Source organism: Aphidius gifuensis, linkage group LG1, assembly GCF_014905175.1.
Source record: "Aphidius gifuensis isolate YNYX2018 linkage group LG1, ASM1490517v1, whole genome shotgun sequence".
Classification (NCBI taxonomy): Eukaryota; Metazoa; Arthropoda; class Insecta; order Hymenoptera; family Braconidae; genus Aphidius; species Aphidius gifuensis.
In genome coordinates, this window is record NC_057788.1 from 4,714,975 (window position 1) to 4,734,528 (window position 19,554).

At 23.8% G+C, this 19,554-nt stretch overlaps 8 protein-coding genes and 1 long non-coding RNA gene across 9 annotated transcripts; 5 read left to right on the forward strand and 4 right to left on the reverse strand.

Moving 5' to 3' along the window:
* Positions 1 to 4: 4 nt before the first annotated feature.
* LOC122861114 (ubiquitin carboxyl-terminal hydrolase 20) lies at positions 5 to 4,263 on the forward strand. Its single transcript, XM_044165297.1, has 3 exons — positions 5 to 952; positions 1,208 to 3,390; positions 3,472 to 4,263. The coding sequence occupies exons 1-3, from the start codon at positions 546 to 548 to the stop codon at positions 3,783 to 3,785; spliced, it is 2,904 nt and encodes a 967-aa protein (XP_044021232.1). The 5' UTR covers positions 5 to 545; the 3' UTR covers positions 3,786 to 4,263.
* A 591-nt stretch (positions 4,264 to 4,854) lies between these two features.
* On the forward strand, positions 4,855 to 6,881 carry LOC122847865. The gene is made up of 4 exons (XM_044145722.1): positions 4,855 to 5,194; positions 5,465 to 5,591; positions 5,658 to 6,148; positions 6,231 to 6,881. The coding sequence occupies exons 1-4, from the start codon at positions 5,123 to 5,125 to the stop codon at positions 6,879 to 6,881; spliced, it is 1,341 nt and encodes a 446-aa protein (XP_044001657.1). The 5' UTR covers positions 4,855 to 5,122.
* Positions 6,882 to 9,926: 3,045 nt separating this feature from the next.
* LOC122861115 lies at positions 9,927 to 11,843 on the forward strand. The gene is made up of 3 exons (XM_044165298.1): positions 9,927 to 9,977; positions 10,044 to 10,503; positions 10,596 to 11,843. The coding sequence occupies exons 2-3, from the start codon at positions 10,204 to 10,206 to the stop codon at positions 11,250 to 11,252; spliced, it is 957 nt and encodes a 318-aa protein (XP_044021233.1). The 5' UTR covers positions 9,927 to 9,977; positions 10,044 to 10,203; the 3' UTR covers positions 11,253 to 11,843.
* A 743-nt stretch (positions 11,844 to 12,586) lies between these two features.
* On the forward strand, positions 12,587 to 15,676 carry LOC122861116 (vesicular inhibitory amino acid transporter). The gene is made up of 3 exons (XM_044165300.1): positions 12,587 to 12,878; positions 12,948 to 13,077; positions 13,145 to 15,676. Exons 1-3 carry the CDS (start codon positions 12,589 to 12,591, stop codon positions 14,327 to 14,329), a joined length of 1,605 nt encoding a protein of 534 aa, XP_044021235.1. The 5' UTR covers positions 12,587 to 12,588; the 3' UTR covers positions 14,330 to 15,676.
* Positions 15,677 to 15,886: 210 nt separating this feature from the next.
* LOC122861121 lies at positions 15,887 to 16,239 on the forward strand. Its single transcript, XR_006374465.1, has 3 exons — positions 15,887 to 15,909; positions 15,977 to 16,058; positions 16,125 to 16,239. It is a non-coding gene; the product is annotated as an uncharacterized LOC122861121 (long non-coding RNA).
* Positions 16,240 to 16,248: 9 nt separating this feature from the next.
* Positions 16,249 to 17,280, reverse strand: LOC122861119 (trafficking protein particle complex subunit 2-like protein). Its single transcript, XM_044165303.1, has 5 exons — positions 17,040 to 17,280; positions 16,748 to 16,920; positions 16,591 to 16,678; positions 16,449 to 16,528; positions 16,249 to 16,375 (listed from the first exon to the last, which is right to left on the reverse strand). The coding sequence occupies exons 1-5, from the start codon at positions 17,070 to 17,072 to the stop codon at positions 16,333 to 16,335; spliced, it is 417 nt and encodes a 138-aa protein (XP_044021238.1). The 5' UTR covers positions 17,073 to 17,280; the 3' UTR covers positions 16,249 to 16,332.
* On the reverse strand, positions 17,277 to 17,845 carry LOC122861120 (electron transfer flavoprotein regulatory factor 1). The gene is made up of 2 exons (XM_044165304.1): positions 17,733 to 17,845; positions 17,277 to 17,665 (listed from the first exon to the last, which is right to left on the reverse strand). The coding sequence occupies exons 1-2, from the start codon at positions 17,772 to 17,774 to the stop codon at positions 17,447 to 17,449; spliced, it is 261 nt and encodes an 86-aa protein (XP_044021239.1). The 5' UTR covers positions 17,775 to 17,845; the 3' UTR covers positions 17,277 to 17,446.
* A 162-nt stretch (positions 17,846 to 18,007) lies between these two features.
* Positions 18,008 to 18,867, reverse strand: LOC122861118 (F-box protein SKP2B-like). Its single transcript, XM_044165302.1, has 2 exons — positions 18,767 to 18,867; positions 18,008 to 18,692 (listed from the first exon to the last, which is right to left on the reverse strand). The coding sequence occupies exon 2, from the start codon at positions 18,543 to 18,545 to the stop codon at positions 18,024 to 18,026; it is 522 nt and encodes a 173-aa protein (XP_044021237.1). The 5' UTR covers positions 18,546 to 18,692; positions 18,767 to 18,867; the 3' UTR covers positions 18,008 to 18,023.
* Positions 18,868 to 18,930: 63 nt separating this feature from the next.
* On the reverse strand, positions 18,931 to 19,479 carry LOC122847866. The gene is made up of 3 exons (XM_044145723.1): positions 19,293 to 19,479; positions 19,040 to 19,227; positions 18,931 to 18,960 (listed from the first exon to the last, which is right to left on the reverse strand). Exons 1-3 carry the CDS (start codon positions 19,477 to 19,479, stop codon positions 18,931 to 18,933), a joined length of 405 nt encoding a protein of 134 aa, XP_044001658.1.
* Between the last annotated feature and the right edge of the window lie 75 nt (positions 19,480 to 19,554).

Here is a 19,554-nt window from a genome sequence, read left to right on the forward strand (position 1 = left end):
AGTTGGCTACACTGAAAATGAAATTCAGCTGACAACTTGAATTTTTATCACCAATGACAAACGTTTTCGTGGTTAACACACTTTATTTGTGTGTTATCAAAGTGTTGATAATAAATGTAATAATAATAACTAAATAATTATTTATTAATTATTCGTCAGGTTATAAATAATAATATATAAAAAAAAATTAATATAATAATTATTAACAAACGTAAATAATGAAAAAAAAAAAATTATAAAATTTATTTTATGACTGATTGAATAAAATAAATATTGACAAAATTGAAAAATTATTTTTAGTCAATAATGATGAATCATGAAGTTAAAAAATTAAATAAAATAATAGATTTGTAAAATAATTATTATAAATAAAAAAAGTTAATAATAATTATAAATTTTCTAAAATGAAAAAAAGTTGAAACGAAAATTTTTTTGTGTAAAAGAGTAATAAGCAAACAAAAAAAGTAAATATTATTTATCTAAACAAAGTGACATTTGTTTATATTTATTTTGTATAATAATAATAATAATATTAAATAATAAAAATGCCATTTGTTACAAGAAATTGTCCACATTTTTGTAATTATGGTGATATTAAAATAATTGAAAGTGTATTTGGACATAAAGAAAAATTTAATAAATGTAGTGATTGTGATAGTGAAGGACCAAATTTATGGTTATGCCTTTATCCAGAATGTCGATGGGTTGGTTGTGCTGAAAATAATTTTGATCATGGTACAATGCACAACAATAAATATCCACAACATTGTGCACATATGAATTTAGCAACAAATAGAATTTGGTGTTACATATGTGAGAAGGAAGTTATTGTAAGACATGTACCATCACCATCAGTATCACCAAGTCAAATATCTGGTGGTAGTTATCAAGGTGATACATCACTCAATATGGATTGTAAAATTGATCCAGATATGCGTTTATGGGTTGACAGGTAAAGAAAATAATTGAAAGAAAAACAACAAATCAAAGTAACAACAATAAATAAACATAAAAATTATGATTAGGTCAAATAGTTGATAGAAAAAAAACACCATTAACATTCCTATTTTATCTTTATTATAAAATGATTTTTTATTTTTGATCCTTGACCTTTGATTTTGTTGGTCAATACAAATAATATTTGTTCAAATTCCAATTGTATAATTTAAAGTTAATTGTCCTTTGAATTTTGTTTTTTTATTTGTAGATTTTATGGTAGCAATGAGACAAGACCAGGTGATTCACCAGATACATCAGATTCTGAAGATTGTACAGATTTTCGTGGTAGACCTCGTGGACTTGTTGGTTTACAAAATATTGGAAATACATGTTATATGAATTCAGCATTACAAGCATTATCAAATGTCGTTCCATTAACACAATTTTTTCTTGATTGTAGTAATTTTGTATTACAAATGGCACGTGAACGTAAACCAGGTTTAAGTTTGAGCTATATGAATCTCGTTAAAGACATGTGGAATCGTAAAACACGCGGATATGTTGTACCAAGTAATATATTATCAAATATACGTGCTGTTAATCCAATGTTTCGTGGTTATCATCAGCATGATACACAAGAATTTTTACGTTGTTTTATGGATCAATTGCATGAAGAATTAAAAGAAAGAATTGATGATGATAAAGACATTTATAAAGATATATTAAAATGTTTAGATGGTCAATCATCAGATGGTGATGATGTTAATAATGGTAATGATGGTGGTGATGATGATGATGATGATGATAACAATGACAATGATAACGCTGATGATGATGATGATGATGATGATAATAATGATACAACACTTAATAATGAGGATAATAATATCAATGATAAAAATGATGATGATGATGATCAAGAATTAAATGATGATGGATCTAGTCAATCAGATGGTGAATATGAAACATGTGATTCTGGTGTCAGTGAACAGAGTTCATTGAGTGATGAAGGTGAACGTGGTACAAAACGTAGATATTCACGTTTATCACAAACAGAAAATAATAGTAATAATAATAATAATAGCAAATTACGTAATAAATTTACAATAAGAACTTCTAAAAAAAATAATATTGATGATAATTATTCAACACAAAGATCTATACAACAACAAGGCTCACCAACAAAACATAATAATATACGTTTAAAAAAACAAAGTAAAACACGTAGTATTATAAGTGATATATTTGATGGTAAATTATTAAGTTCAGTACAATGTTTAATGTGTGATCGTGTATCAATGAGAATGGAAACATTTCAAGATTTATCATTACCAATACCAAGTAGAGATCATGTTGATATGTTACATCAAGGCTCATTAACACCACAAAAAGCTGGTCCATGTTCTGATGTTGTTTATGTTACAAATCAATCTGGTTGGATAACATGGTTTTATCAATGGATGAGATCATGGTTTTGGGGACCAGTTGTTAGTTTACCAGATTGTTTATCAGCATTTTTTAGTGCTGATGAATTAAAAGGTGATAATATGTATAGTTGTGAAAAATGTAATAAATTACGTAATGGTATAAAATATTCAAAAGTACTTGAATTACCAGAAATATTATGTATACATTTAAAAAGATTTCGTCATGAATTAATGTTTAGTTCAAAAATTGCAAATTACGTATCATTTCCATTGGAGGAACTTGATATGAAACCATATTTACATAAAGATTGTATATCAAATGTATCAACATATGATTTAATATCAGTAATTTGTCATCATGGCACTGCTGGTGGTGGTCATTATACATGTTATGCACTTAATACTGATATTAATCAATGGTTTGAATTTGATGATCAATGTGTTACACAAGTTACTGCTGATACTGTTAAGCATTGTGAGGCATATGTATTATTTTATAAAAAATCATCAAATTATATGTTAAAATGTCGTGATAAAACAGTTGAACTTATGGAATTATCATCAAGAGAACCAGAATTAATTTTTTATGTATCAAAACAATGGATTAATAGATTTAATACATTTTCAGAACCTGGTCCAATTGATAATTCTGATTTTTTATGTCCACATGGTGGTGTTAATCCAATGAGATCAAAATCAATTGATAAATTAAGTCGCCCACTTCCACAAGCTGTTTGGGAATATTTGTATAATACATTTGGTGGTGGTCCAGCATGTACACATTTATTTGAATGTCCAATTTGTGAAGATAAATATGAAACATTACAAAAAAGAAGACAACATGAAATGGATGTTTTTCAACGTTTTAATAATACTGATAATCCAACAGCAATTTATGCATTGGCAATGTCATGGTTTAGACAATGGCAAATATTTGTTAAAGGAAAAGATATTCAACCACCAGGTCCAATTGATAATACATCAATTGTTGTTAATGTTAATGGACAAAAAATGTTAAAACCTGGTAAATTATTATTATTTTTATTATTATTTTACTTGTATTTTAAATTTTGGTTTTTTATTTATTATTATTATATTGTTACAGGATCAGATTGTAGTCAAATATCAGAAGAATTTTGGCATTTTCTATTGAGTATTTATGGTGGTGGACCAGAATTAATGCTACAACCATGTCAACGAACATCATCTACCATTCAACCAAATAATATATCATTACATTCCACTTCAGCACCAAATTTAATGGAACCGAGTTTAAAACCAAATCGCATTGAGGCCAAATTAAATCATAAAGTTATTATAACGAAAAGTACTGAAACTATATCACAACAAGACAGTGCGATTGAAAGTATCGCTTCAGATAATGAATCGCTAAAATCACAAAAAGATTCAATTGGATAAAAATAAGCAATAATTATTTTCAAACTTTTTTTTTTTGAAAATCATCTTTCAGTATAAGTATTGATCATTTTTAAGTTTTTAAAAAATAAAATAAAACATAATACACATTTTCATCGTTAAAATTGAGTTTGAAAATAATGAAAAAAAAAAAAAACAAAGTGATTTTTATAAACGTTCCAAAATTATATAAGACTTATAATAATTTTTTTTTTGCAACAAACAAGCATTTTTTTTTTTAAATATCAGACTTATTTTTATTATTTATAGTTTTTTTTTTTTGTTGTTAAATATCAAATCATTCGAAAAAAAAGTATAAAAACATAGGGTCCATTTTTATAAAATTTATGATTTTTATTATTATTTTGTTTATTATTTTTCGTGGTATATATATATTTATTTTTTTCCATAAATTTAATTGTACATTTCAAATATACAACACAACACACACCTTCATGTACAAACGGCCTTTTCGCCCAGATATTCCAAAGTATCCGATAATATGTTCATTTATTTATTTTAATTTTTTTTTTATTTTTTATTCATGAATATATACAATGAAGTATAATATATATAAAATAAAATATAAAACTAAAATAATAAGCCATTGAAAAATATAAATAAATAATAATCTAGCAAATAATAATTTTTATTAATATATTTCTACGAAACTTTATGTTCAATCAATGATTGAAATTGTTGTTTTATTATTCGTTGATTTTTTAATATAAAAAAACTGTGAATATAAATAAATAATAAAAAAAAAAATTACGTTTGATATAAATATGCTTGATGAATAAGAGAAGATTTATAATTTCATTAAATGAAAAAAAATAAATAAACATAGTTCAATTTAAATAGTAAAATTGTCATGAAAGTCTTCATTATTTTTAAAAGAAAATTAATGTCAATAATTAATTGTTCATAAAATGTAACATACCTTTTGATCAACATTAAAATGATTTAATTATTTATTAAAAAGTAATTGTTATTTAAAAATTATAAAAAAAGAGAGAGAGAATTTCAATTTCTATTTTTTTGAAAATATTTTTTTTGAACTACAATTAAAACCCTTTCCACTATTATATTGAATATTGAAGCACACAAAGGCAAATTGTATATCTGTGTGAACAACTTCATGTACGCACTCACAGTTCTTGCATAGCCTTCATTCTTGATGCTTCAAAGTTCAAAGTTCAAGCCTTGTCGTTATTAACGTTACAAAAAATATAAACATAAATATAAACAGTTAAAAAAAAACTTCAACAAAAATGCCGCTTGATAGCATCTAACCGACTGCAAAATAATTTATCTAAAACTTGTTAAAAAAATATAAACCTATGCAAATACCATGGAGTAGATCTTCACCTATAAGACAAATTTCAACACATTGCAGCAAAATAGAAAATAAGGTTAGTCCAAAATAACCCACCCACCCATATAATAATAACAATAATTTGATAAACTGAAAATACTTGAATTAAATGATAATAGTGATTAGAGTAGATTTAAATATAAATACATAAAGTAGATTAGCTAGTCCAACGGACATCAAACTGTAGCTAAAATTTATCCAACTATATAATATTCCCTTTAAATCACACTTTATAATTTAAATTGACGGAATGGGTACCAATAGCCGCGTTCAGTTAAATAATTAATATGTTGATTATTCTTTTTAGATATACGGTTATCATGCTGATCATTCATATGCCAAAGAGGAACTAACAATGGAACGTGTTAATGATGATTGCCTGGCTGAAATATTCATGTATCTTCCAGCATGTGAAAGACCAAAAATTGCATTGGGTATGATAATGATAATTAACATATAAAATAAATTATTTAATAATGACAATTAATTTATTTTTTTAGTGTGTAAACAATGGAAAAGAGTCCTTGATTATTATGCTTGGTTTAATGTCAAAAAAATTAAACTAACTTATTGGAGATATGATGAGTATCAAAATTTTTTAACGAAAAATTATCCAACAACCGATGGACAATTTAGTTTTTTAAAATCGCTTCTTAATAAATGTGGTCGTTATTTAAGAGAATTAGACTTGACAACATATAGCCATTGTAACATAGTACCAGTTGTCAATGAGTCTTGTCCAAATCTCGTAGAACTTCGAATAAGAATTGAATGTATGGACGATGCAATATTCGATAATGCATTTACACATCTTTTGAAACTAAAAGTATTGAAAATTATATTTCAATGTTTTAAAACGCCCGATACATTTATACCTGTTACTTTAATCAATTCATTGTTAAATGTTGCTGATACATTGACTGAACTGAATTTGTCAAATTGGTCTGAATGCATAGAGGGCTATACTAATTTTCCACGTGAAATCACAAGTGTAAGTTAAACTTTATTAAAAAAAAAAAAATATTCCTTTTTATACTTTATATATAGGTACTTATGAATCCTTTGTTTTGCAGGTGGTTTCTAAACTGAAGGCCTTGAAAAAGTTTCAATTTGCTGGTATAAGTAGTCCCAAAAGTTTAATCAATTATTTAGCTTTGACAGAATCTACATTAGAAGTCACTAGTGACGAGTGTAAATATAGTGAAAATAAATTGGATTCCTTAAAAAAATATACTTCGGTCAAGAGCTTATATATTATAAATTCCCAAGTTACTGATGATTTTTTATATAATGTTGCCAATGTCATGGAAAAATTAGAATCACTGCGAATTTATGGTCCTTGGATAACCGATGCTGGTATAGTAGCAATTTCAAAGATGAATTATTTAAGAAATCTTGATTGCTTCGGGTTTAATAACGTCACTGACTCTTCAATTAAATTACTCAAAAATATGGAAGTTGTGATGTTACCATTCAGCAATAAAATTACAAATGAATCAGCCATAAAAGTTCTTGAAAATTCACCAGATTTAGAATATTTTAGCGTTAAGAACACAAGTGTAACTTTTGAATTGGTCGAGAAAGCAGAAAAAATATCAAGCGATCGTAAAAAAAGGTTGGAAGTGGTCATGTCAGGTCCCGATGGTATGCCCGACTTAACCCTTGAATCTGATTATTTAACAGTCGATTGTGAACAAAAAGATGAACAATATAACAAAAATTAGATAATCTTCTATCTAATACTAGATTGATCAAACTTTTTAACAATAAAAAAATAATTATAAAAAAAAAAACAACATATTGAGTTGTTAAGAACATATTTTTATCAACCGGGACACAATTATTTTAAATTATAATTTTTAGCAATTGCTTGCTTTAAAGCTAGAAATTATATCAAATTAAATATGATATTGATTCGATAACAATAAAATATAAATTTCATTTCCATTAAAAAAAAAAATAAATAAATAAATTTGAATTATTTACAAAATTAATTACAGGTGTTACCTCCTGCAAATCTGCAATAGCTGTTCTAATAAGGACAGTAGCTCCCAGCATAGTTTCTGTGTTTACATTAATTCATTATCTACTGCTTGTCCTCAGTATTTTATTAATTCGTTAAAAATCTCATCAGCTTTATATTGTTAATTTACAAAAAATTTTTTACTTGATTTTATGATGACTTGTTAGATTAAATTAATTTATTTAATTTTTCAGATCAATAGTGAATACGTTTAATGAAAAATGAAAAATTAATAACATTTCAACAATATTAATAGGTACTACTCCACAAATGCCACTTGAAAAGAAAAAAATTATTAAGTTCTTTGAAATGTCATATACTTTGAAGACTAAATATAATATTAATGATATTAATAAATATTAAATAAATTAAAAACAAGTAAATAAATTAATACAAAGTTTTATTTAAAAAAATAAGTAACCTATTAATAATTAAAATAAATAAATATATATAGTCTCATGTCTTTTGCAGTCTTCATGACATTTTGACTAGTCTTCATGACAACAAGACAGTGCGATTGAAAGTATCGCTTCAGATAATAAATCGCTAAAATCACCAAAAGATTCAACTGGATAAAAATAAGCAATAATTAAATTATTTTCAAACTTTTTTTTTTTAAATCATTTAAAAAACATTCAGCATAAGTATTGATCATTTTTAAGTTTTAAAAAGTAAAATAAAACATAATACACATTTTTATCGTTAAAATTAAGTTTAAAAATAATTTATTAGAAAAAAAAAAAAACAAAGTGATTTTTATAAACGTTCCAAAATTATATAAGACTTACAATAATTTTTTTTTGCAATAAACAAGAAATTTTTTTTCTAAATATCAGACTTATTTTTATTATTTATTGTTTTTTTTTTTTTTTTGTCAAATATCAAATCGTTAGAAAAAAAATATAAAAACATCGGGTCCATTTTTATAAAATATTTATGATTTTTATTATTATTTTGTTTATTATTTTTCATGGTATTTAAATATATATACATTTTTTTTTTCCATAAATTTAATTGTACAAATTTGTAGTTAACGGCCTTTTCGCCCAGATATTCCAAAGTATCCGATAATATGTTCATTTATTTATTTTAATTTTTTTTTTATAATATATATAAAATAGAATATTAATTAAAATAATGAGCCATTGAAAAATATAAATAAATGATAATCTAGCAAATAATAATTTTTATTAATATATTTCTACGAAACTTTATGTTCAATCAATGATTGAAATTGTTGTTTTATTATTCGTTGATTTTTTAATATAAAAAAACTGGGAATATAAATAAATAATAAAAAAAAAATTACGTTTAATATGAATATGCTTGATGAATAAGAGAAGATTAAAATGAACATAGTTCAATTTAAATAGTAAAATTGTCATGAAAGTCTTCATTATTTTTAAAAGAAAATTAATGTCAATAATTAATTGTTCATAAAATGTAACATACCTTTTGATCAACATTAAAATGATTTAATTATTTATTAAAAAGTAATTGTTATTTAAAAATTATAAAAAAAGAGAGAAAGAATTTCAATTTTTATTTTTTAAAAGTATTTTTTTTGAACTACAATTAAAACCTTACTATTGAATATCGAAGCACACAAAGGCAAATTGTATATCTGTGTGAACAACACAGCATGTACGCACTCACAGTCCTTGTATAGCCTTCATTCTTGGTGCTTCAAAGTTCAAAGTTCAAGCCTTGTTATTATTAACGTTGCAAAAAATATAAACATAAATATAGACAGTTAAAAAAAACCTTCAACAAAAATGCCGCTTGATAGCATCTAGTTAGCTAACCGACTGCAAAATAATTTATCTTAATAAAAAAGTTGGATTTATTTTTTAATATAATATGTATAATACATCGAAATAGAAAAAATATTAAACCAAAACTTACATAGCATATTTTATCAAATATGACTCAGTTCAAAAGATTACGTGAATCAGAGTTGAAAAAAAACTTGGTAAAAAAATATAAACCTAAGCAAATACCATGGAGTAGATCTTCACCAGCTATAAGACAAATTTCAACACATTGCAGCAAAATAGAAAATAAGGTTAGTCCAAAATAACCTACTCACCCATATAATAATAACAATAATTTGATAAACTGAAAACTTGAATTAAATGATTAGAGTAGATTTAAATATAAATAGTCCAACGGACATCAAACTATATATAATATTTCCTTTAAATCACACTTTATATTTCAATTGACGAAATGGGTACCAATAGCCGCGTTCAGTTACCGATGTTTACATTCAATTTTTTTTTTTCATTTAAATAGTTTAAATGAACCATTACACTATTTTGCTACTTACAATTATTCATACCTACTATAATTTTGTTATTTTTGTATACATTTGAGTTTTTTCTCTATTTGATGATAAATTAAACTAATCGAACGTAATTAGTTGATTATTATTAAATTACATTGATTGTTGTAATTTATATGTAAAAAAAAAATAGTAAAATTCTCAAGTCTATAGGTGTGCTTGTATAATTATTAATTATACAAAAAGGCATAGCTAAAACTTACCCAACTATATAAAATGAGCCTAAATTCACTCTAAATCACACTTCATATTTCAATTGACGGAATGAGTACCAATAGCCGCGTTCAGTTAATAATAATTAATATGTTGATTATTCTTTTTAGATATACGGTTATCATGATGATCATAATTCATATGCCAAAGAGGAACTAACAATGGAACGTGTTAATAATGATTGCCTGGCTGAAATATTCATGTATCTTCCAGCATGTGAAAGACCAAAAATTGCATTGGGTATGATAATGATAATTAACATATAAAATAAATTATTTAATAATGACAATTAATTTATTTTTTTAGTGTGTAAACAATGGAAAAGAGTCCTTGATTATTATGCTTGGTTTAATGTCAAAAAAATTAAACTAACTTATTGGAGATATGATGAGTATCAAAATTTTTTAACGAAAAATTATCCAACAACCGATGGACAATTTAGTTTTTTAAAATCGCTTCTTAATAAATGTGGTCGTTATTTAAGAGAATTAGACCAGTTGTCAATGAGTCTTGTCCAAATCTCGTAGAACTTCGAATAAGAATTGAATGTATGGACGATGCAATATTCGATAATGCATTTACACATCTTTTGAAACTAAAAGTATTGAAAATTATATTTCAATGTTTTAAAACGCCCGATACACTTATACCTGTTACTTTAATCAATTCATTGTTAAATGTTGCTGATACATTGACTGAACTGAATTTGTCAAATTGGTCTGAATACATGGAGGGCTGTACTAATTTTCCAGATGAAATCACTAGTGTAAGTTAAATTTTATTAAAAAAACAAAAAAAAGCAAAAATATTCCTTTTTATACTTTATATATAGGTTCTTATGAATCCTTTGTTTTGCAGGTGGTTTCTAAACTGAAGGCCTTGAAAAAGTTTCAATTTGCTGGTATAGGTAGTCCCAAAAGTTTAATCGATTATTTAGCTTTGACAGAATCTACATTAGAAGCCACTAGTGACGAGTGTAAATATAGTGAAAATAAATTGGATTCCTTAAAAAAATATAGTTCGGTCAAGAGCTTATATATTATAAAATCCCGAGTTACTGATGATTTTTTATATAATGTTGCCAATGTCATGGAGAAATTAGAATCACTTCGAATTTATGGTCCTTGGATAACCGATGCTGGTATAGTAGCAATTTCAAAGATGAATTATTTAAGAAATCTTGATTGTTTCGGGTTTAATAACGTCACTGACTCTTCAATTAAATTACTCAAAAATATGGAAATTGTGATGTTACCATTCAGCAATAAAATTACAAATGAATCAACCATAAAAGTTCTTGAAAATTCACCAGATTTAGAATATTTTAGCGTTAAGAACACAGGTGTAAATTTTGGATTGGTCAAAAAAGCAGACAAAATATCAATCAATCGTAAAAAAAAATTGGAAATGGTCGTATCAGGTCCCGATGGTATGTGTGACGTAACCCTAATTGTATCTGAATATTTAACAGTCGATTACAAACAAAGAGATAAACAATTAACAAAAATTAGATAATCTTCTATCTAATACTAGATTGATCAATCTTTTTAACAATATAACAATAATTATAAAAAAATAGCCATTGAAAAATATAAATAAATAATAATCTAGCAAATAATAATTTTTATTAGTATATTTCTACGTAACTTTATGTTCAATCAATGATTGAAATTGTTGTTTTATTATTCGTTGATTTTTTAATATAAAAACTGTGAATATAAATAAATAATAAAAAAAAAATTTACGTTTGATATAAATATGCTTGATGAATAAGAGAAGATTTATAATTTCATTAAATGTGAAAATTAAAATAAATAAACATAGTTCAATTTAAACAGTAAAATTGTCATGAAAGTCTTCATTACTGTATTTTTAAAAGAAAATTAATGTCAATAATTTATTGTTCATAAAATGTAACATACCTTTTGATCAACATTAAAATGATTTAATTATTTATTAAAAAGTAATTGTTATTTAAAAATTATAAAAAAAGAGAGAAAGAGTATAAATTTTCGAAATGAATATTTCGAATGAATATAAGTAATTTGAAAAAGTTAGATCAAATAGTATTGACAGAGGGGAAAAAAAAAAAAAAATGTATTGTCATTTGTGATGCTCCGAATTATTTAGATAAATGTTAAAATTATTTTTGCGCATGATCTTGGCTGGACCACATTGATCGAGGCGTGCGCTCAACAAAAAATTATCGAATAAAAAAAAAATTGGAGAATTAGAAAAAGGGGATGCTGACTCCACTCTCATCCCATCCCCCAAACACCGTGTCTCCATTCAATGTCAAAATTACATGAATTTAAAAAATCTAATTTAATAATTAAAAATTATATTTAATAACGAGTTAATCATGTGGTTAAATAATAAATGTGAAAATTGATAAATAATATTTTTAAATTAACATATAATTATTATTCGCATCAAGTGCCTGAAAAAATAATTTAAATAGTTGAAAATTCATTTGCTGCCAATAAATTAATTCAACGAAATATTAATCAATAAAAACATAAAAAAAATTTAATTTATTATTTCATCAAGTGTGAAAAAAAAAACCAAGTAAGTTTTATTTTGTTTAAAAAATTTAAACAATATATTATTTAAAATTCAAAAAATCAATTAAAATATAATTTTTTTAAAAAAATTAAAATGCTAAAATTTAATTTTTCTTTTTTTAGAAATTTAATTTTATAAAAATAATTATCGAGAATAAAATATTTTTATTGATCGGTTTTAGTAAAATGATAATTTACAAAAAATGAATGAATGAATACTATTAAATTTTCCTTTTTTATTTTAAATTTTAAATGATTAATAATTGTTAATTAATTTAGATTAAATAATGGCGAATTTTGGTGGATATTCAATTCCATCATTCAGTGCAACAGTGAATGTTATGTGGGAAACATTAAAAGCAAAATGGCCAGAAAATAGTCCATGCATTGAATTAATACGTGGAGCTGGTGGTGGAATTAATAACAATGAACAACAAAGACCAGTACCAGGACAATTTCGTTCATTTGGTGAAGGTGGTGATAACACAGAAATGCGAGAAATGAATGGAGAAAAGGCGTTTGGGGGTCAGACGAGCAGTGGAATAGCTGAAGACTCATTTAGCTATCAAAGAAATGGGTAATTATTATAATTAAATTTTAATTAATAATAATATTTTATATTTTAAATAATAATAATAATCAACAGGGATAAAGTAACAAGAGGTGCAAGTATGAGCAGTGGTGGATTTAGTGAATATGATGAGGGTGGTGAATTTGGATCTGGTGTTAAAATAAATGAATGGCAAGCAGCTTGGAATGTCACCAATGCAATTCAAGTAAATTCAATTAATAATATATTTTATTAACTTATTAACTAATTAAATAATAATGATAATTTTTTAGGGAATGTTTATTGTTTCACTGCCATTTGCTGTACTTCGTGGTGGTTATTGGGCAATTGCAGCAATGATTGGTATTGCTCATATTTGCTGTTATACAGGAAAAATTCTTGTTGAATGTCTTTATGAATTAGATATTGCAACTGGTCAACGTATACGTGTACGTGATTCATATGTATCAATTGCTAAAGAATGTTTTGGTCCAAGATGGGGTGCTAGAGCTGTTAATATTGCCCAAATAATTGAATTATTAATGACATGTATATTGTATGTTGTTGTATGTGGTGATTTAATGATTGGTTGTTTTCCAGATGGTATTATTGATACAAGAAGTTGGATGATGTTAATTGGTATATTTTTAATTCCACTTGGTTTTTTAAAAACATTACAATCAGTATCATTATTAAGTTTTTGGTGTACAATGGCACATTTATTTATAAATGCAATAATACTTGGTTATTGTTTGCTAGAAATAAGTGATTGGGGATGGTCAAGAGTTAAATGGACAGTTGATATGAAAACATTTCCAATATCACTTGGTGTTATTGTATTTAGTTATACATCACATATATTTCTTCCAACATTAGAAGGTAATTTAATTGATCGTTCAAAATTTGATTGGATGCTTAATTGGAGTCATATTGTTGCTGCTGCATTTAAAGCACTATTTGGTTGGATATGTTTTATGACATTTCAAAGTGATACACAACAAGTTATTACAAATAATTTACATTCAAATAGTTTTAAAGGTCTTGTTAATTTTTGTCTTGTTATTAAAGCTGTATTATCATATCCATTACCATATTATGCTGCTTGTGAATTATTAGAAAGAGCATTTTTACGTGGTAAACCAAAAACAATATTTCCAACAATTTGGACTGTTGATCATGAATTAAAAGTTTGGGGTCTTGCATGGAGAATTGGTGTTATATTATTTACAATATTAATGGCAATATTTATACCACATTTTAGTATACTTATGGGTTTTATTGGTTCATTTACTGGTACAATGTTGTCATTTATTTGGCCATGTTATTTTCATCTTAAACTCAAAAGAAATTCAATGGAAAGAAGTGAAATAATGTATGATTGTTTTGTTATATTTCTTGGTGTATTATTTGGTGTTATTGGTGTTTATGATTCTGGCACTGCACTTATTGAAGCATTTGAAATTGGTTTACCATTTTAATTATCTACATATTTTTTTCTTTTCATTTTTATTTATTTATACGCGTAATAACGTCATATCAGTGTCTTCCAATTTACGAAATATCATGATATACATATAAGTCTAGCATTAGAAATAATACTGCGTTATTCATTTTTTGAATTATTTTACTCGTAAAAAACAAGTCAACTCAGTGATAAACAAAAAAAATAAATCATTTAAACGATTAAGAAATTTTGGGATTATCTATGAAAACAAAAAATAATATTATTTTGTTCTCAAAATATCTTGACAATAATAGTATTAATAATCATCGATAAATCAATGTCTTCCAATTAATGATTTACAAATGATATAAAATAAATATATATATTAATTATTAATAAATAAAAAAAACCTTATATTATATGGCAATGTCAATGAAAAAGAAAAAAAAAATATGTACAAGAATATATATTAACTATACACTGTTGGCTAGATTTTTGGATTTTATAAGTGTATGTTCTCTGTCAGATAAAAAAACTATTTACCAGATTATTTGTATTGAATGTAATTGATTTTACTTCAATAGTTATATACATATATATATGATGCAATATGTTTAATTAAAAAAACAAAAAGAGTATTGAAAAAAATAATTAAAAAATGAAAATAATCGAATGTCTTCCAAGGTGTCACTTGATGTGACACTGTCTATAGAATCAATTTAGCAATAAGACGTTTTAAAATTAATAAATTAATATGTAGTTATTAAAAATTTATATTAGAAATTTATCTCAATTTGTTTTTTTCATTTGTAATAATGAAGAGAAATGTCTAGATAAAAAGATGTTCATTTTTTGTTGAAATTTAATTTACAAAATTACTAAAATGAAAAATAATTATAATTTTAATTAACGAATTATTCAAAAAACAAAGAAATATGTATTAAAAAAAATTAATTTAATATTGAGTACTGAAAAAAAGAGCAAATGATATTTGCAAAATAAAAAAAAAAATATTGTCTTCCAAACACAATTTTGAGTCTCAAAATTCAAACTGTTGATTAACAGAAAAATTAATAAAGTATAAAACTTTAAAAAATATATGAGACGGTGATAATTTTTTTTTTTCAATAATTTAAAAAAAAAAAAAAGATTATATATGATTTTAAAAAAATAAAATTCAAAAATTTATAACTGATGTATTTTAGAGTTGAAAAAATAAAAAAAATTACCTCGTCAATGTTAAAAATGAATCAACTTAAAAATTTTAAAAAAAATATAGAATTGTAAAACAAATGTAAACAGGCTTCCATATAAAATGAAAAAAAAAAACAAAAAAACAATTATAAAAAATACAATGGAAATTGAATATATTTATTCTTGATGTTAATTAATTTTTAAATTATTTTTTTTTTTCTATAATAAATTTAAAAACTTTCCATATATCAATTTAAATTTTATGGTCATTTTTTAAATTTATGATTTACTTTCACTGATTTCTCAATAAATCAATAAAAATTTTACTTATTAGTTACGCTCTAAATATTTTTTATATAAAAGAATTAACAATTGATTGATTATCTCAGTATTTTGTTGATCATTGACATGAATTTATTGGTAAGTATTTATTTAAATTACATTTACCATCCAAAAAAAAACAAGTCAATTATATTTTTATCATCAGGCTGGAATTATTTTGATACTGGCAATAATTGCTGCTTCATTAACTTTAATTAAATCTGATAATCATGCAAGTCTTGACGAAGGTAAGCTAAACTACCTATTCTTTTAATTAAAAATAAATTTCATTATTATTATTACTATATCAACAGATGTACCAAGAGTCAAAATAAAAGTATTTCGAGAAGAAACAGAAAAAAATAAAGATGGTGAATTATTTACACGATGGGGATATTGGATTTCACAGCCAAATAATTCATAATAGTTTTATGACTATTGTATTTAATTATAACTTATTTGTTTATTTAATTTATATATTAATTTAGTTAATTAAAATTATTTATTTTTAGTAAATATAAATTATCCAAGACCCATTATTTCATTTACTGCTGCTGTAAATGATCTGAAACAAAAAAATAATATTAATTAATAATTTGTCTATTTAATATATAATGAAATTAAAATGTAAGCTTTACTTTGAATTTATTTCATCGCCTGGAATGTAAAATGGATTACACACAGCATTGGCATATGCAACATGAAGTTTACGAAAAATCTGAAAAATTAATTATCATTATAATTTAATTGTTGATAATTATATTTTAATAATATTTTTACCATTCTAACGTCATTATCACGAAATGATGCATTTGATGCTTGCAAAACAACAACAAATTTTACTTTTGTATTTGTTGTATATCCAAATCTAAATTAAAAAAAATAAATTAGCTTTAATATTTATATTGTTACGTAGATGATAATTTATAAGACATACATTTTATGTTCTTCTGTTGAATAAAGAAGTCCCAAAAATAATTCTCTACTATCTGGAGCAACTTTACTGCCATTATTTAATTTTTCTTCAATAATGTCAATAGATGTGTGAACTTTGTAGTGAAATTCTAGAGCAGTTTCTTTTGATGAAGATTTTATGAATTTTGGTGAATTCTGTTAATTAAAAATAAATTTATATTTAATAAAACAATAACAATATAACTTTGTAAATAGATAATTTTTTTAGATATATTTTTTTTTTTTACAAATTAAAATGAAATAAATATTCTTACATCTTTTCCAATTACCGCAATACAAACAGCCATTTTTTTTTTTTACAAAATATTTATTAATAAATGCTTTATTAACAATGTTTAAATTTATTATCAAAATATTTTGTTTATGTTGTTGTTAGAGTGTATCTGCCCACTGTCAAAAAATAGAGGTTATGTTGTTATTTGTATTTTGTTTTATAAATTATTCAATTTGTGTTTCAATTAAAAATAAATTATAATCATTCACACAAAACAATGTTAATATTTTAAAAACTTATTTATTTATTATATTACAATAAAAAATAACAAGTGTTTTATATAATAAACAATATGGTGTCTGTGTTTTCTTTTTTAAATATTTATTTTTTTTAATTTCTGCAATTTCTGAACATCAAGGTAGATGATAAAATATTATTATTATATAATTATTTATTAACAGGCTCATCATAATATCTTCTTTTAATTGTTCTATATTTTTTAAGCATATAAAGTGCTTCAATTTCTTTAATGACAAATTTACCACGTTCAATCATTTCTTCAATTTTAACTGGATCAGTTTCATGTTTATTTTTTGTAAATGAATTTTTTAAATTTTTACGAAAAAAATCATAGCCTTGAGGATAATCTTTTCCCATATATAGCAACTAAAATACATTTATAATAATTAACAATTTTTTTTTCTTTTAATTGTATTAAATTAATTATATTTACCGTTTTGTATAAATCCAAAACTCTGTATCTTTGTGATGACATGATTTTTTTTTTTTTCTTCAATCGATCTTTGTACAACTTGGATCAACACTGAGTCAATTAAATAAATGTTTAAATAAAACTTATAAATTATAGTCAGACAAATAATATATTGGCATTGGTGGGGAAAAATAAATTGTATTTTTTTAAAAGAATCTTTTTATTTATCATGCTGTCAATGTTAATATTTTTAATAATAATAAATTACATAATTTATAACAAAAAAAGCTGGTAAATTTATCTAAATATGAATTATGATTTATCAATGATGAGATAAGGTGATGGTTCAATTGTTTTTCGTGGATCAGGTGCAAAAATATCCCAAACTAAATCAACTTTTAATGTTAATATAATATTGTTTGTTCTGTGTCTTGTTAAACTTGATGCAATTGGTAAAAATATTGTTGGAGATACTTCTGTATTTCCTATATCTAGCAATTCAAGTTCTGGTGAATTTTTTAACACCTTGATAATGCCATCATGAGTAACACAATCACATCCAAAACAATGTAATTTTTTAAGATTTCGAAATTGCCTTATTGATTTATCAGATATATCAACTATATTATTTGTTGATCTATTTAAAATTAATTCTTCAAGTTTATCTAATTTTGTTAATTCAATAATTCCAGTATCACTTACTTTATTACATTGTGCTAAATTTAAATGTTTTAAATTTAAACATTTACGTGATAAATTATATAAAAATAAATCATCAACAATTTTAACTGATCGTAGTTTTAGTGTTTCAAGATTATTTAAATTTAATATCATTGTTAGACAACTAGTTGTCTCAAGTTCACAACGTGATAAACTCAAATAAATTAATTTTTTTTTATTCGAAATTATTTTAATGATATTTTCATCAAGTTTATAACCGTTGATTGTTAATGATTTGAGATTATCAAACTTTTCAAATGTCTGAAAAGAAATATTAATATTATTGCTACAATATTATTGAAAAATTTTTAATTATAAATTTTATTTAAACTTACTGGTACCAGTGTGTTTGATGACTGTTCATTACAATAATCGAAATCACAAATTGAATTTAGTGGTGAACAAAATAAATGTATCTCTTCAATATTTTTACTAAGATATTGTAATTGTTGAAGAAATTCATTTGTAATATGAATTAAATTTTTAACAATTATGCATTTTAAGCATTCCATATTGTAAAATAATTTATCTAATTTTTGAAATTCATATCCATTTAATTTTAAATCTAGCTTTGTTAAATTTGGCCATGATTTATTGAACAAAGGTACTAAATTTTCATCTAAAATATCTCTAATTTTTAAATGTTGTAAATAAATTTTACAACGTGTTAAAATTTTTTTTAAATACAATGATTCAATAAGTTGTTCATTATTTATTGAAAATTTATTTTTATCAAGTGTAAAAATTTTAATATTACTCCAAGACCATTTGGCAGCTTTTTTCCAAGCTAAACAAACTGAAAAAAAATAATAAAAATGAAATGAATTATTTAAAATATTATCTTAATTATAAAATAAATACCTTTTTCTACATTTAATTTATTTTCAATTGATAAATATCTAAATATTTTTGAAAGACAATCTTGATTAAGTGTCATACTGCCAATTGATTCATCAACAATTATTTGATTTTCTAATTTATCAATTGACATTTTTTTAATTTTTCTTTTTGTCTTTTTAATATTATTTTCAGCTCGTCGTTTTGCCATGTTTATTTTTCTGTAAATAATCAACAATAAACTATTATTAATTAATTAAACAACATGGCAATATGAGATAACCTA